The 17155-nt window shown below is 36.5% G+C and overlaps 1 protein-coding gene across 3 annotated transcripts in view; it reads right to left on the bottom strand.

Annotated features, from left to right (window-relative positions):
* The window catches only part of ZDHHC17 (zinc finger DHHC-type palmitoyltransferase 17), a 103738-nt gene that overhangs the window by 63567 nt on the left and 23016 nt on the right, over positions 1 to 17155 (bottom strand). For all 3 annotated transcript variants that reach the window (XM_058741969.1, XM_058741967.1, XM_058741968.1), the window contains 2 exons: positions 14793 to 14896; positions 7180 to 7302 (listed from right to left, as the gene is read on the bottom strand). In XM_058741969.1, the coding sequence (XP_058597952.1) occupies positions 7180 to 7302; positions 14793 to 14896 (227 nt within the window). The remainder of the gene's footprint in view (positions 1 to 7179; positions 7303 to 14792; positions 14897 to 17155) is intronic.

Consider the following 17155-nt stretch of genomic DNA (forward strand, 5'->3'; position numbering starts at 1 on the left):
AAACATTTAATATACTCATATGTTTGATTCAGAAATGTATTGCTTTATGTATTTGTTAAACTGGTGTTTTTAAAACATTACACAATAAAGGGCCCAACTCTACCGTATCTTCTTAAATAGTTTAAGTAACTTAACAAAATATTTCCAGACTAAAATATTTCCAGTCCAAAATATCAGACATTAGTCTGAATACAAACATTTAACTATTCCTAAACTGTTTCTTAAGTTTCAACTATATAATAGCTGAAAATGATTTTCTGAGCCCAAAGAGAAATATAGCTTAGCCAAAGAACAACTTTGATAAGAGCTGGGATGTTTTTTAAGGCAATTTTATATTATGTTCTCTATAGTCAATATATCTGTTCACGACAGTTATTTTTACTCACATTTCAAATCCTTGCTAGGGCTATGGCAATGAGTGATTTCCAGACTGGTTCTAAAGTACAACTTTTTTTTTTTTTTTCTGTATGCTAAAGAAGAATAACTTTTATTGCCTTTTCATTGTAAACTACTGGAAGAGAAGTACCAAATTTTTATATGTTATTCTTTATAGCTATTAGACCCTAGTTCAAAACTACAAAATTCTGAGAAGATCATTTAATTCTTACTTTTAAACTTAAGCCTCCTGTATACTACAAGAAGGTTACCAAGGAATGTTCCTGCAGGTATTAACTAATGATCCCTAGGTTTTGAGATAGGACCATCAATGAACAAGAGATATGAACAAGTATTTGAAAGATGAAAAGTAAAGAGCTAAAACTCAAATGTCTCCAGAGGGAACACCAATGAGAAGCAATCCAGAGTTTATAAAACCCTGGAAAGACTAAGGGATTAAAGGTAAGTGTTACCTCTGTAGAATGTAAAGAAGCTAGACTATAAACAAAAACACTGGCTGTAAGTTAATAAAAGTTACTGAAAAAATTGTTTTGTAACTTACATTCTTGCCAAAAGTTAAGTATTTAGCACCACAAACAGTCATTTGAGTGACATGGATGGAAACAAGCAGCTGACAGTGCTAGGTAAGTACTTCTTTGTGCACTGCAATGTTGAATTTCAAAATGTGACTCCTCAAAATTTCAAAATTACTGTAATAATACCTCAAACTCTTAAAAGTTCAGATTCATTCTTACATCTCTAAATTTCATTGTATGATGATGACTTCTGGCTTCAGCCTCAGGCTCATACTGGTTTTAACACTCAACCACTCAGCATTTGCTGAAAAGTATATTCAGAGCACCTTCATCAGAGAAATTTGAGACTCAGGGAATTAAATCAGAGAACCATATGAGACACTATACTGAAAACGTAGCAATTCAATGAAAGTTTACATGCTAAACAACAACTACAACCCCAAACCCCTTTCCTTGCTCAGTTCAGCTGGCAGACAGAGATAGATACTCAGCTCCTCCTACAAAGAGATTAGAAGATTCTTCTCTAATAAACACTAAACAATGCCAGAGAAAAACTTCTAGAAGTAGACATTTGAGAGGTTCCTGTTGTGATCTAAGTTCTACAATTTCCACTCAGCTTTGTTATGTCTCTCCTAAATATGATTAGATAATTGAGGAAAGTTGCAAATATGGAAGGAGACCAAATAAACAGAAGAAGCCTAAAATAAACAGATAACATAAAGCAAAACTTAAAAAACAAAAAATTACAATTAACATCCTCCAAAAATAAGAGAAGATGATATACTCATGATATGAAGAACAAAATATTTTTTTAAAAAGGGAGGAGACAGAGATCAAAAAAAAAAAAAACTTGCAAATTGAAAATGCAATTGGTAAAATTACAAATTCAAAGAAAGGATTAGAAGATAAATTATATAAATTAAGAAAATCTCCCCAAAGTACAATGGCTATACTGGGAGATAAAAAGTATTTGGGATAAATGGTAAGAAAAAGAAATCAATCTGGTTGGTTCCATTATCTGACAATAAAAGTTCCTGGGGTGGGGGGGAAACAGAGAAAACGAAAGGCACTCTTGAGGGCACCATGCAAGAATACCTCCCTAAACCAAAAAGGCAAGTTTCCAGATTAAAAGTGGCCACTTAATGGCCATAAATTAGATATAAAGTGAGTAAGTAAATGCGTAAATAAATAAATAAATAAAATGCACAATAATGTGAACTTTCACAAAGCCAAGGATAAAGAAAAAAAGTACATGTTCCCAGGGAAGAATAAGCCACACATACAATGTATTCTCAAAAAATTGTGAACCCTATATTTTTTAATAAAGCTCCATGTTCCTTAATAAAGCTTTGACTTGAATTCAAGTATTACTTACTTGACTATTTATAATAATCAAGTATTATTTACAATTATTATTATTACTCTTAACGAAGACTCTTAAGGTAACAAGAGACTGTTGAACACAAGAGCTTGAGCTAATCGTTTCTATTTTATTACATTAGGGTAAAGCTGAGAAATAAAGACTTTCGCTTGAAAACATTGGAACTATACACAATCCAGGCTAAGGTGAAGGTCTCCTCCTTTCCACATTATACTTATTTTATTCCTTATTATCATGAAAGTGTCCTGACCACTTTGTAGTTAAATACATGCTAATGAAACATAACTGTTAAGAGAGACATTTCTCCATGGGTCTCTCATGTTTCCATATGCCTTGCTAGGTATAAACGAAGAATACAAGGCCCTGACCACTTCTACATAGGTCATTTCTCAGAGTTGTGTTTGTATCCAGCAACCTTGAGAGATGAGGTAATGTCTCCCTCTGGAACAAAGAGCAAGCCTGCTCTTATTATAAAAGCAATGAATTCCCCAAGATGCAATACAAACCCACTATGTGTGCTGTATACATCTGAACAACCGCAAGCCACTCCCATAAGACCTATGTGTACAAGGACCCTAGGCAAATATGATGCTCATGCTATTTGTTGTGGTAGGAATAGGCTGTAGTTTTTAAGTGGGGGTATAATTCCAGATCAGTAGTAAAAAGTAATCTTGAGGCTATAAATACCAGTTGTTATCGAAAACTGCCTTTACTCACCATGTTTGTTTTAGGAAAGTAACTTGCTAGATTATGCACTATAAAAAATTAAATTTACCCACCTGAAGATATAATACGCACAGATACTAATTATTAACCCACTCTACAACTACTGACTACTCTATAACCTCACTATTCCACAAGTGGCTTGGAACACTTGTAAGGCAGGCAGCATCAAGACTTTTTGTCTATTATTTCTCACTTCAGACTTTATTTTTACACATAAGACAACTGTGAATTTTTTGACCAACAGAATCTCAATTGTAACATATGAATTAAGAAAATGATGAAGTAATGCTTCAAAATTCCAAGAAAACTACTTTTAATCTGTAAGTCCATGCTCAGCCGAACAACCAATAAGGTGTAAGGACAGAAATAATTGTAACTTCAAATCATTTACCTCCCAAGTGCTGTCTCTCTCAGAAAGCTATCAGAAATCGTGCTCTACTAAAATCAGGGAGCAACCCAAAAGAGACAAAAAACCGGAGATCCAGGAAACTGAAACCAACATTGGAGCAAAAGGATTTCCCAGAATAATGGCAAAGCAAAGTCTTAAGATAATGGCTGTATGTTAGTTCTAAAGAGCAAATAATCGGGGTTGGAGCAAAAAAGTGGAGAATTCCAGGAATGATTTCTTCCCCCTCCCAACTCCAAAAATGGAACAGATAAATTAGGTGATACTGTTGGCAGATAGAGGGGTTTTACGGTTGTAACAATATGGGATACAGGAAGGATTAGTTACAATATGGAGAAAATTAAACAAATGAAGAAAATAAAATGAAGTAACTGCTGCTTCAGACAAAAATCAAAATTCTGCAAGGAAAGAACAAATAATCATAGAACACTTCTGAGCTTAGCAGTGAGAATTTACATTCTCATAACTTACACTATGCACAGTGACTTAACTAATACTAAAATAGAGGATGGAAGAATGATTAGTGGTGAGGAGCTCTAGGACATCTAGTTATCCTAAAATAGAAAGTCAAAATATATAATAATTGATAAATCAAGAAATACCAGCATAAAGGTGGGCAATATTTATTAAAATTCAAAATCTGAGGCACCTGAGTGTCTCAGTCAGTTAAGAGTCTGACCCTTTATTTCAGCTCAGGTCATGATCTCAGGGTCATGAGATCAACCCCCGTGTCAGGCTTTGCACTGACAGTGCACAGCCTACTTGGGATTCTCTCTCTCTCTTTCTTTCTCTCTCTCATTCTCTGCTCCTCCCCTGCATGCCTTCTCTCCCTGTCTCTCTCAAATAAATAAACATAAAAAAAAAAATCAAAACTCTTTTTTTTCTCCTATAAATATTACAGATATATATAAAAATAAACAAAATGATATATGACCAAGATTAGCAATCAGAACACTGGCTGTAATGGTAGAAACATCAAAATCAATCCAAACATCCATCAACAGGAAAACCATGAAATACATTAAATCCATATAAATGAACACTGTACAGCTGTTTAAAAAGAATGATGCATCTCTATTTGTACTGACAATGAGAAATCTTGAAGATATATATATTAAATGAAAAAGCAGAAAAAGTACTGTCATTTTTGTAAAGAAAATAGATTTCTAGATAAAAGTAGCAACATAAATATATAAAATAAAGAGTATACACTGAAAGAAACAGCTCAAGTACTGAAAATAGTTATTTCTGGGCTATAGGACCCAGGTGGTGGGGAGCGATTGATATTTCCTACTGTAAGACTTTAAGTACTATTTGAGTTTTCAAATTGTTTATACACTACTTTGACTTAAATAACATTAACCAAAAAAACAAACAGAGGTTTAGAAGGCTAGATAATTTGAATCAAACCTCCCATTAAACTAAAAAAGTTCAATGAAATATAAGAAACATTTCCTAAAGAGTAAAACCTAACAAGATTAAGAGCATTAACCAGGCCAAAAGTCAGGAGACGTTAAAATTCGGAGAAGTTAGAAAACTACTTGGGCACCATCTGCCCTGGAGACAATTTGCTGATGCAGAAAAGCTGGCCAAGAAGCAAGCTAAGCAGACAAAAGCAAAACAAAACAAGGGCTGGGACCCCAAAAAGCTGCACTGTAGCAGTAATTATGAACCAGAAATAAACCTGGCTCTAGCCTGTGTTTAGCCACGTGGGTGATCCAGAAAATCTAAAGCCTTGAAATTAAAGGTGTGCCTAGCAGAAACAAATGGAAATCTCATTTTAGGCCTCAAATTATTCAACAAATAATTTTTCAAACACATTGTGTGGTACATATTTAAAGACAATCAGCACATGAAGAAACAACATTAACAGATACAGACCCACACAAACTACAAATGCTATCTTCTCACAGATTATAAAATAATTATTTACTATGTCCAAGTATACAAGATTGAATATTTCAGCCACAAATGATTTCAGTAATACAGGCTTAAAAAATAAAATGACGAAAATGCTAGAACTGAAAAATAAAATTAAGAACACACTCAATAGATTTAACAGCAAATTACACATAGAGAATAAATGAACTGGAAGGTAAGTAAGAAGTTTCCAGAATGAAGCACACCGGAGGACAGTACACACAGAAAAGAGGATAAAAGACACAGAACATACAATGAAAAGGTCACACATATGTTTAACTGGAGTTCCAGAAGGAGAGCAAAAAAAGAATGGGATGGAAGCAATATCTGAAGATGTAATAGCTGGGATTTTTCTAGAACTGATGAAAACGTCAATCTGAAGTATCAAGAATTCATTGCAATTTCATTCAGGGTAAATAAAAAGAAATCCACACTTAGTTAGATCATCATGAAACTGCAGAATACCAGAAACAAAGAGAAAAAACTTAAAAGCAGCCAAGGGAAGAAAAGGAAAAAAAAAAAAAAGCCCACAAAAGCACAATAGTTAGCCTGATTCCTCAATAGTAACAGAAGCCAGAAAATAGTGGAATGATATTTTCAATGAGTAAGACACAAAAATAAAACAAAAACTGCCAACCTAGATTTCTATACATATGGAAAATTTCCTTCACAAATAAAGATGCAATAAAAACATTTTCTGACAAACAAAAACAGAATTAGATATCAGGAGACCCATATCGAAGGCAGAGGGAAGATGAGATATACAAGAATACAAAAGGAACAAATAGAATAGAGCTATGCTCTCTGGAAGAAAGTGATTCAAGTTCAATGCTTTCGTTATTACTTGCTTATCCTTTCTTTCATACTCAAAATGGAAAATTCTTTTACCTGGCATTAATATCCTATTTGTCTCTGGACTCTGTGTGCTGTACATAACTGCACATCTGCAACTGGTTTACTTCAGATTCATATCTTTATCTAAAGAACTTATGTCCAAATTGTCAGAGACTACTAAACTAGATTCACTAAAAAGACTTTCTATTAACCTCTTGCTTATCTAACTGCCTCTTATTAAAACTAAAAAAGCAGATTAGCAGTAAGTAATAAAAATCATTTATACTTAGTAAATATTCATTACTTATGCTGGCATGAATAGTTAAATTAGATTATTATTACCTACTATCTTTGTGACTGCTCCCTTTTCTTTTGTAGCTTTTTCCCAAAGAATTCACATTTAGAACGTGAGCTGCCAGTTAGATTGTTGATTTCCTGATTCCAACTTATTAGCTGCATGTCACTGGTAACCTATTTAACCTATTTATATGCTCCAGTTTCCACATCAAGACAACAGTGAAAGTTGTTAGTTTTCACATAGGGTTATTTCAAGAATTAAGATTAAAGGAAATATACATGGAAGAGCACTCAGCACAGCACCTTGTACAAATAAGTGTTTGATGTATGTTAAAAACTTTTTTTTTTCAGGAAAAAAAGGTACATAGAATCTACATTTTAAAAACAAGGGGGGGTGGGCGCCTGGGTGGCTCAGTTGATTAAACATCTGACTCTTGATTTCGGCTCAGGTCATGATCTCACAATTCAGGAGTTCGAGACCTGTGCCGGGCTCCACACTGACATCAGAGGAGCCTGCATGGGATTCTCTCTCTGTCCCTCTCTCTCACTGCCCCTCCCACGCTTGCACTCTCTCTCTCTCTCTCAAAATAAATAAGCATTAAAAAAATAAAAAGTAAAAGCAATGAATTTTAGAAATTACTAATTTTTATAATTTAGAATAATTTTATAATAAATAATTACTTTAAAATACAAACAATACATACTTGACTAAATCTATTCTGTTATTGATGGCAGCCCAATGGAGGAGTGTAACATTTTCTTTGTCTGGTTGCCGTACATCATAACCTGCTTCCACCAATTCTCGGCAGCGTTCATATATTCCATATCTTGAAAAGAAAAAAATATAAGATTGTTATTACTATTTCACAACAAATGTAAAGCTGAAAGTAACATTTCCAGAAGAAAATAATGCTCCATTATGATACCTGGAAATTAAAATGGATTTCTCAATGTAAAATGTTACTTTAAAAATATCAATATTCCAACAGTTTTTCCTAATCCAGTTAGCAACATTTTGTTTTAAATGTCTCATCTATAAAAAATGCAATATCTCATCAATTGGAAGAGAAAAGGATACCAGAAATAAAATGTTTAGTGATTGCTTGTTTTTATCAATATCACCTCTTAGTCCATAAAACACTTAAGGCTGCTTATAAAAATACAGACAATTATATTAAAAAATACAGGGGCGCCTGGGTGGCTCAGTCGGTTAAGCGTTCGACTTCGGCTCAGGTCATGATCTCACGGTCCATGAGTTCGAGCTCCGTGTCGGGCTCTGTGCTGACCACTCAGAGCCTGGAGCCTGCTTCGGATTCTGTGTCTCCCTCTCTCTCTGACCCTCCCCTGTTCATGCTCTGTCTCTCTCTGTCTCAAAAATAAATAAACGTTAAAAAAAAATTTGTTTTAAATAAAAAAATATTAAATCACAAAAAAGCAGTAACAAAAAGCATCAATGATTTAAAAGAACAAAAAGAAGAAAGGATATTTCACAAGCCTCAGGATTCTTTGTTTACAAATTTAGCTTTGATATTCCTTAGGGCAAATAAAAGAGGACAGAGGACATGTGGGGACAGGAAGTAGGGTGGGTAGGGAAAGAGTCCTGCGAGTTCAAGCCACTGAGACATAAGACAAAGTACACTGGGAGAGATCTAGGAAAGATGTTTTTATTTGATAAAGAAGATAGGCACTTGCAGAGAGCCTGATCCTACCCCACCTTTCAGCTTTTGAATACTGTTTGGCTACATAGTTTTTAAACTTTTTATTATGGAAAATTTTAAGCATAAGCAAAAATGGAGAGCACAGTACAATAAACTACCAAGAATCCACCATGGAGCCTCAAGAACCACCAGCTTTATTCTAAACAAAATATCACGTCCTTAGAAATATGAGACACGAAAACAAATTTAAACGAGCTTTGACTACAGTTGTATTTCTTAGAGTGGTCTCCAAAATGGGGAAGGCACACCACAGGGTGAATTTGGGGGAGGGGTAGCGCAATAATGGGGCACTAGAAACAAACACTAAAATGTCTAACTATATTAATGCCATAGGTAATTAATCAAGCTTCACTAATATTTAACAGAGCCTTCACACTGCTGCCCTCACTGGCTCTGTACCGTATATGTACATGTGCACACACACGTGCACAACGTAATCAACCAAAGGGAAGAGCAAGAGTTTCACAATTCAGAGATGATAGTGGTATCTTAAGCTCTTTGTTCTTTTTCAGAAAACCGCCTACAAGTGCTTTGTTAAGTAAACTAGACACATTACCTTGAAGAGCAGAATCTACCTCACATTTTAAATGAGATAAGTGACCACGAAAATCTTTGTTTTTCTACTGTATGCATGTATGTAAGTAATTGCTACACCCAATGTGGGGCTCAAACTCATGACTCGGAGATCATGAGTCGCACATTTCTCCAACTGAGCCAACCAGATGACCCGAAAATCTTCTTAACCATACAAAGAAGTGAACTGCATTTTCCCTCTAACAAAAAAGAAAAGTATTTCAAATGTACTGGCTTGGGGGGGGGGGGGGGGGGCTGAGAGGGGTAGTGACAGCAAATGAATGCACAGTATACTATCAACCATATATGCTTAAAATGGATAAAGATATTTAGTCTGTTCCTCTTCAAGGCAAAAGGGTATTTTAGACACAGTGAGAAAATAACTACTTCTACTTTAGAAGAAAACTTGCTATAAAGAGAACAGTTTTTAAAAACTGTATAGTTGAAAATGAAACTTGCTATAAAGAGAATAGTTTTTAAAAACTGTATAGTTGAAAATGTTTGCATCATTACATAATATAGTTTCTGAAAGATCTAAATATATCACCTATGAAAACTTCCTCATGTGGATATGCTAAAATTTTTGACACAATTCTCTAACATATACGTATAAACCCATTTATTGTCATTGTAAAAATGCCAGAACCTGAATAGGTTGCAAGAACTGTCATTAAAAATGGGTATTTCAGGTTAAAAGTCAGTAAAATATTTGCTTAGTGAATAATACTGAAAAAGTAATTACTGTGACTTAGTCAATGTAGCATAGACTATAATTCTTCCATCAGGAAATTATGTATCTTTGTGAGGTTATCTTTTTTCAGAAAAAAAAAATTCATTAAAACAAAGTATCCAAGTAAAATATATTTAGGATCAGATTCCAATATCATTATAATATGAAATGTTAAATCATCTAAAATAATGAGAAAGCACATTTAATTACACTGCTCTCACTATAAATAACACTTATGACAAATATATACACCAATTTCCCCCATATTAATCTACAAATTCAATGAAATTCTAATTAAAATCCCAAATGAGTATCTCATGAATTTCTCAAGTAGAACCTAAATTTCATTTGTGGGGGTGCCTGGGTGGCTCAGTCAGTTAAGTGTCTAACTTCAGCTCAGGTCATGATCTCGCGGTCTGTGAGTTCAGGCCCCACATTGGGCTCTGTGCTGGACAGCTCAGAGTTTAGAGCCTGCTTCAGATTGTGTCTCCCCCTCTCTCTGCCCCTTCCCCACTTGCACTCTATGTCTGTTTGCTTGTCTCTCTCTCTCAAAAATAAACATTAAAATAAATAAAATAAATAAAATTCATTTGTGAGAGTAAAAGGCCAAAATAGCTAGGTCAATTGTGAAGACTAAGAAATGATTAAAACAATATATATTATACAAGATGAAATGGACCAGACTGATGTCAGCATCAGGGTAGTATAAGACATCCATCATTTTGTCCCCCTTCCAACAATAATTTGGCATCTACTCATGGACAAAAGTGCCTCTGTGGCAGTTATGGGATCCAGTACCACACTAAAAAGGAGATGAGAAGTCTCATCCATCCATGTGCTGGGTAACAGGCATACAGACCTCAGTGCCCCAGCCACAGATCATGCAGTGGCCCATGACCTGGTTACAGTCCTTCTTGGCAATGGTCTGGGAACCCTGGACAACACTGTCTTAGACAACCTCCTACAGATGAGAGAGCCTTGTGGAAATCCAGGTTTCCAGAGGAGAACTTCTACCACATTGTTGCAGAAAAAAAACTGAAGTTTGTACACACTGGAGAGGAGTACTGAATGGTGAGCTGCATGTCTGGGAGGTGTGAAGGGGCTAGCACAGCAGCAAAATAGGACTCTGAAGGGCACTAAGGGGACACATATCCCACTAACTTCTTGTGGACTCCCATCAAAATACATACAAAACTTTTACAAATCAATTACAAAAAAGACATAAGAACTCAAAATGGGTAAAAGATTTAACATGTCAGTTTGCACAGGAAGAAATCCAAACGGCTAATAAACATAGGAAATATATTCAACACTATTTGTTATCAGAGAAAGGCCAATCAAAACAGAAAACCAGGGCACCTAGGTGGCTCAGTCAGTTGAGCATCTGACTTCGGCTCAGGTCATATCTCACAGCTCGTGAGTTTGAGCCCTGTCAGGCTCTGTGCTGACAGCTCGGAGCCTGCTTCGGATTCTGTGCCTCCCTCTCTCTCTGCCCCAACCCACTGGCATTCTGCCTCTCTCTCTCTCTCAAAAATAAATAAACATTAAAAAAAATTTTTTTTGTTTAAATAAAAACAAAAAAAAAAACCCAGAAAACCATTTCACAACCATTAAACTGACAACAATTATTAGTGTGACAAAACTAGGATTTGGCAAGAAGTAGTCAAAGAAGAACGCATTTGCTGCAGGTTAAAGTACAAATTGGCACAGCCACTTTGGAAACCAATTTGGCAATAGTTGGTAAGGTTGAAGAAACATTCTGAAGAAGCCAGAAATTCCACTTGATTTTTCTACCCTAGAACTCTTATTTATGTATTCAGGAAAACAGGAAGAAGGATATTCATTGATGCAATCTTTGTAATACTAACAAAGTACTATAGAAGCAGTTTTAAGTATCCTTCAGTAAGTAGAATGATAGAATAAGACAAAGCAGTTAAACAATAAATTAGGTCCTTGGGGCACCTGGGTGGCTCAGTTGGTTAAGCGGCCATCTCTTGATTTCAGCTCAGGTCATGATCTCATGGCCAGCAGATCGAGACCCAGACCAGGTTCTGCATTCAGCACAGAGCCTTGCTTAAGATTCCCTCTCTCCCTCTGTCCCTCTCTTGCTCTCTCTCTCTCAAAAAACAACAAAGCAAAATAAATTAGGTCTTTATCAATACTGATAAATCGCTAAAGGTATACAGTTTTTTTTAATTTAAAAAAAAAAGCTGCAAAATGATATGTAAAATAGAATACAATTAGGGGCACCTGGGTGGCTCAGTCGGTTAAGCAACTGACTCTTGGTTTTGGCTCAGGTCATGATCTCACGGTTCGTGGGTTTGAGCCCTCCATCAGCCTCTGTGCCAAAAGCATGGAGCCTGTTTGGGTTTCTCTCTCTCTCCCTCTCTCTCTGCCCCTCCCCTCCCAAAATACATAAATAAGCTTAAAAAAAAAAAGAATTGCATACAATTTATATAAATTTTAGGTATATATTACAATAGCATATTTTTTATAGATGTTTGTAGAAATAAATGTACAAGAATGTTCATGAGAATAATTCACAGCACTTTCAAGAGAGGTTCCCTTAAGGAGAAGAGAGTAGTACACTGAGCAACCTGTAGCAATTACAGCAAAATGTTAGTAGCATCTGCTTAATCTGACAGTTATATTCTTCTCTACACTGTACACTGTAGGATTGAAATGTTTCACAATTTAAACGTTTTTAAAGATAGAAATTACAGACAGATACTTTTCAAGAAATTGAATAGTTAGAAGAGTATGTAAGGGATAAAAAAGGGTGGTTGTTTTCTTAAGATCAAAGATACTGGAGTATATTTGCTGATGGAAATGATGCATTTAGGTGAGACAGATTAATCACGAATGAGAGAAAGGAGATATCAAAAGAAGCAGTCTCAAAAGGAAAGATGAATGTAAAACAGTGTAATCGGTTTGCTAAATACAGGGGGCACAATGTGCTTTGATATTTGACTATATATAACATTCAAGAAGGCAGAGTGACATCAGTGAACTAAGGACCTTTGAAAGTTTGTCTCTCCACAAAAAAAATGAAAAAAATGGCAAAAAATGGCAAAATTAACGCTTTCAGAACTATGGAAATTAACAAAAGGCTTTCAACAATCCAAAGAGCATTCAGTCAAAAAAACAGCTGAATTTCGGTAAGAACAGAGAACTTTGTGGTATTTTAACATATCATAGTCCCAGACTCTCTGCTCCCCAGCAGCCTTGAAAAATGTTTGTATTCCTGGTACCAACATCACCAGCTAGACTCCAAGACCTGACCTTTATTGCTTGAACTCACCAACCTTCATCCCACATTTTTCCTTAAGCTCTTCTTTCCAGCTTATCTCTTAACTCAGAAATGGAAACCAAAACCACCCCTCAAGCAATAGCAACTGCCCAGACAGGACCTCCAGCCAGTCCAGACCATCCAGACCAGTTTGAGCATAACCTCTGAATCACACCTGCACAGACTGTGGCATAACCTCTAGAGTGACTGACAACTACCTTTACTCATTATAAGACCAAAATCTCCGCCCAAGGAGGAGCACATGACTTTTTTTTTTTAACGTTTATTTATTTTTGAGAGAGAGACAGAGACAGAGTGGGGAAGGGGCAGAGAGAGAGGGAGACACAGAATCCAAAGCAGGCTCCAGGCTCTGAGCTGTCAGCACAGAGCCCTACGTGGGGCTCGAACTCACGAGCCGTGAGATCATGACGTGAGCAGAAGTCGGACGCCCAACCAACTGAGCCACCCAGGCACCCCAAGCACATGCCTCTTTTACATAACATACAATGTGTATACAGGCAGGTTTCCTTTTCCTTAAGGTGTGTGTGCAACCATATGCCCATCTCTACATATGATGACAAGGATCTCCTTTTTAAATATTCATCTTAACACTAAATAAAAGGAATCCATCCACCCTTGGTCAGGGAGTCACAGCTTTGCAAGTTATTTCCCATGATCTCCTCATTTGCTGCAAATAAAGTTTAATTAATGTGACAGCTCCACCTGGTGTATCTGTGACTCACCAAGGAGCAAACTCACACTGGTTCCCTTACACTAGTACCAGAGTAAGCAGAACAGGGATGGAGTTCTTGCAAAGCCTTCTTCCAAAAGAGAGGTCATTGTTTGACCTGTTTGGTGGTTCCCTAGAAGAGTCCACTTGAAAGGCTTATCTACTGAACCTAACTTAAACTGATTAAAAGCTTCTGTCTGGGGACTGCCAATGTTTTAACATCACAGTTGCTTGATAGGATGTGTAACAGCTGGGGCAAAACAAAATCTGAGGAAAGAAACAAAGGCTGAGGAATGAGATATCCATAGGGGCTTTGAAAAGCTCAGACATATTCCTGGGAATCTAGAAAGCCATGCACAAGCATAAGGTTATGTGCATATATTCAACAAAAACCTAAGAAAACCCTAAGCTCTCACATCAGATTGACTCTGAGGCTCCAGGCAAGCAAACAATGAAGGCTAAGGCATTGGAAAACTGTCTGGAAGAGTACTGAGTGTCCAAACCATACAGAAAGTCCCTCAACAAAGACCAGGATTTACTGGTTCTAGGGATTTAAGAAGTTTCTGGGGCACCTGGGTGGCTCACTCGGTTGAGCAGCCAACTCTCAGTTTCGACTCAGGTCATGATCTCACAATTTTGTGAGTTTGAGCCCCACACGGGGCTCTGTACTGACAGTGAGGAGCCTACTTGGGACTCTCTCTCTCTCCTGCTCTCTCTCTCTCTCTCTCTCTGCACCTCCCCCATTCACACTGTCTCTGTCTCTCAAAATAAATACATAAAGGTGAAAGAAAAAAAGAAAAGAAAGAAAAAAAAAAAAAGAAAGAAAGTTTCTGTCCAATCATTTACTTACCACTAACTGAGCTGACACTTCAGTGGCCACACATGACAAAGATAGTTTACAGAATTAATTTAGAAATGGCACAAATAACAACAACAAACCCCAGGAGAATCTGATATTAGAACTGTGACCTCATATAATTTTAACAGTCTAGTTTTCAACAAAAAAAATTAAAAGACATGCAAAGGAACAAGAAAGTATAATCCATTGAGGGGAACAGAGAACAATTAACAGAAACTGTCACTGAGGAATCCCAGACATTGGACTGACTAGACAAAATCTTTAAATCAGCCATGGTAAATCTGTACAAAGAGCTAAAGTATGAAAACAATATCACACCAAATAGAGTATTATCAATAAGGAGAGAGAAATACAGGTGCTCATATTTTACTTAAAACATAGATATCAAAGAAGAAAACAACTATAATAAAAAACTTACTGTGTAGCCTTCACTATGTCCCATGTGCTGTAATCATCAATATGAGTTTTCCGTCCAAGAGATTCACCATATCCATGGTTATAATGGCTTTGGGATTTGATTTCCTGTTAAAGAGTAAATTACACAAAGGCAAAAGTTCAGAAAAGAGATACAGAGAACATTTCAATATTTTACTACCAGTTTTGCACTGTTTGAAGAAGGTTCATTATTGAAATAGTTGTTACCTTATTCTGAAATATGTCCTCTTCAGAGAAAAAGCATGTCAAATAGATCTACCCCTGCACATACTCTCAAAACACAAAAGCTGCCAGACTAGAGATAGAGATGAGTGACAAATTTGTAACTGAAATTCATCTTTAGCTCCACAGAACCCTGAACTTCAACTCTCATTCTCTCAGACCAATTTGTCTTTTATTCCAGCAAAACCTCTACCTTGAGCATTCTATTTTTTATTTCTGAATTTGGTTGAGTATAGTGAACATGCAATATTACGGTACGTTCAGGTGTACAACATAGTGATTCAACAAGTTTGTACATATCTAACACTCTAAAACCCTCATCACATGCCACAGGACACCTGGGTGGCTCAGTTAAGTGTCCAACTTGTGATTTCCGCTCAGGTCATGATTTCACTGTTCCATGAATTCGAGCCCCGCATCGGGCTCTGTGCGGAGCCTGCTTGAGATTCTCCCTCTTTCTCCGCCCCTTCCCTGCTCACACTTTCTCACTCTCAAAATAAATAAACTTAAAAAAAAAAATTTAGAGGTGGCTGGGTGGCACAGTCGGTGGCTCAGTCAGTTGAGCATCTGACTTTAGCTCAGGTCATGATCTCACAATTTGTGCATTCGAGCCCCCGATGGGGTTCTGTGCTGACAGTTCGGAGCCTGGAGCCTGCTTTGGATTGTGTCTCCCTCTCTCTCTCTGCCCCTCCCCCACTTGTGCTCCCCGCGAGAGCGCGCACGCGCACGCTCTCTCTCTCTGAAAAACAAACATTTAAATTTTTGTTTTAATTTTCGAACTTTCATCACATGCCAAATAAACTCTAAGGTGGTAAAGAAACAAACCAACAGAAATTACTCTTCTATTATTTTCAGATATTATCTTTTCTTACACTCCTTCATGCTGAGGGCTTGTTAAGCATCTATGTTGAGATGAGTAAGGAACAATGGGGCAGCTTTGATAAAATGTAAATCTACTTAAATAGTTCTGAAAAGGTCAACACTCCTAAATTTAAACAGTTTTACAGAATATTACATCCCATTCAAAGCTAGTATGTTGTAATTTTGTATTTAACAAAACTTGTTATGCATAGTCAGCTTCCTCAATATAACACAGCACCAAGATACAATTATGTTTATTTTATATGACAACAAAACACAGAGCATGTTTGGCCTGCTGTACATAAAGCACTATACAATGTACTGCAACCTCAGGCCAGAACATGGTAAGGGCAGTGCAAAGTTTAAGAGGGTGCCAAAAAATTCAGTCACCAAGAATAAAAGTGCCCAAGTGTCCACTGACAGATGAATAAAGATGTGGTATATATGTACAGTGGAATATTAGCCATAAAAAAGAATGAAATCTTCCCATTTGCAGCAACATGGATGGAGACAGGGTATAATGCTAAGTGAAATAAGTCAGAGAAAGAGAAATATCACGTGATTTCACTCATATGTAGTATTTAAGAAGCAAAGAAAGAGACAAACCAAAAAACAGGCTCTTAAGAACAAACTGATCGTTACAGAGGCGAGGTGGGTGAGGGGATGGGTGAAATGGGTCAAGGGGATTAAGAATACAATTATCATGAGCACTGAGAAATGCAGTAATTCCATTAGCAACAGCTTGGTGTAACAGAAAAAGTCCTTAACTGAGAGGCTACTGAATCCAAAGTCTGCCATTTTCTTATCTAGGCTACACCCAGTGAGGCAATTCACTACTGTAGGATTCAGGTCCCTTATTTGTAAAAAGAGAAGGATGAATACTCACTCTCCCTCTCCAGCTCTCCTACCTGAGCGCTTTCTCTCTCACTCTATCTCAAAACAAAACAAACAAACAACAACAACAAACTTAAAAAAAAAAAAAGAGAAGGATGAATAAAATCAGGTCAGAGTTTCTCTGAGGTGCCTCAAGGACCAACAACAAGGTGTTAAAGAGCTTCATTACTCTCAATTCTTTAAACACAGCATTTTGTTATCTACCCTGCCTTTTAGATACTGAGGTTTTATATAAGATTTCTTTAATTGAAAAAACATTAGCAGCTTTTTAAAAAAAGTTTAAAAACTACTAGATTACAAGTCCTCCAGGATCCCTTCTAAGGCTAACACAGTGATTTTCTGTATTGGAGTAAAGAAATTATGCCATAT

Source organism: Neofelis nebulosa, chromosome 8 (assembly GCF_028018385.1).
Source record: "Neofelis nebulosa isolate mNeoNeb1 chromosome 8, mNeoNeb1.pri, whole genome shotgun sequence".
Lineage (NCBI taxonomy): Eukaryota > Metazoa > Chordata > Mammalia > Carnivora > Felidae > Neofelis > Neofelis nebulosa.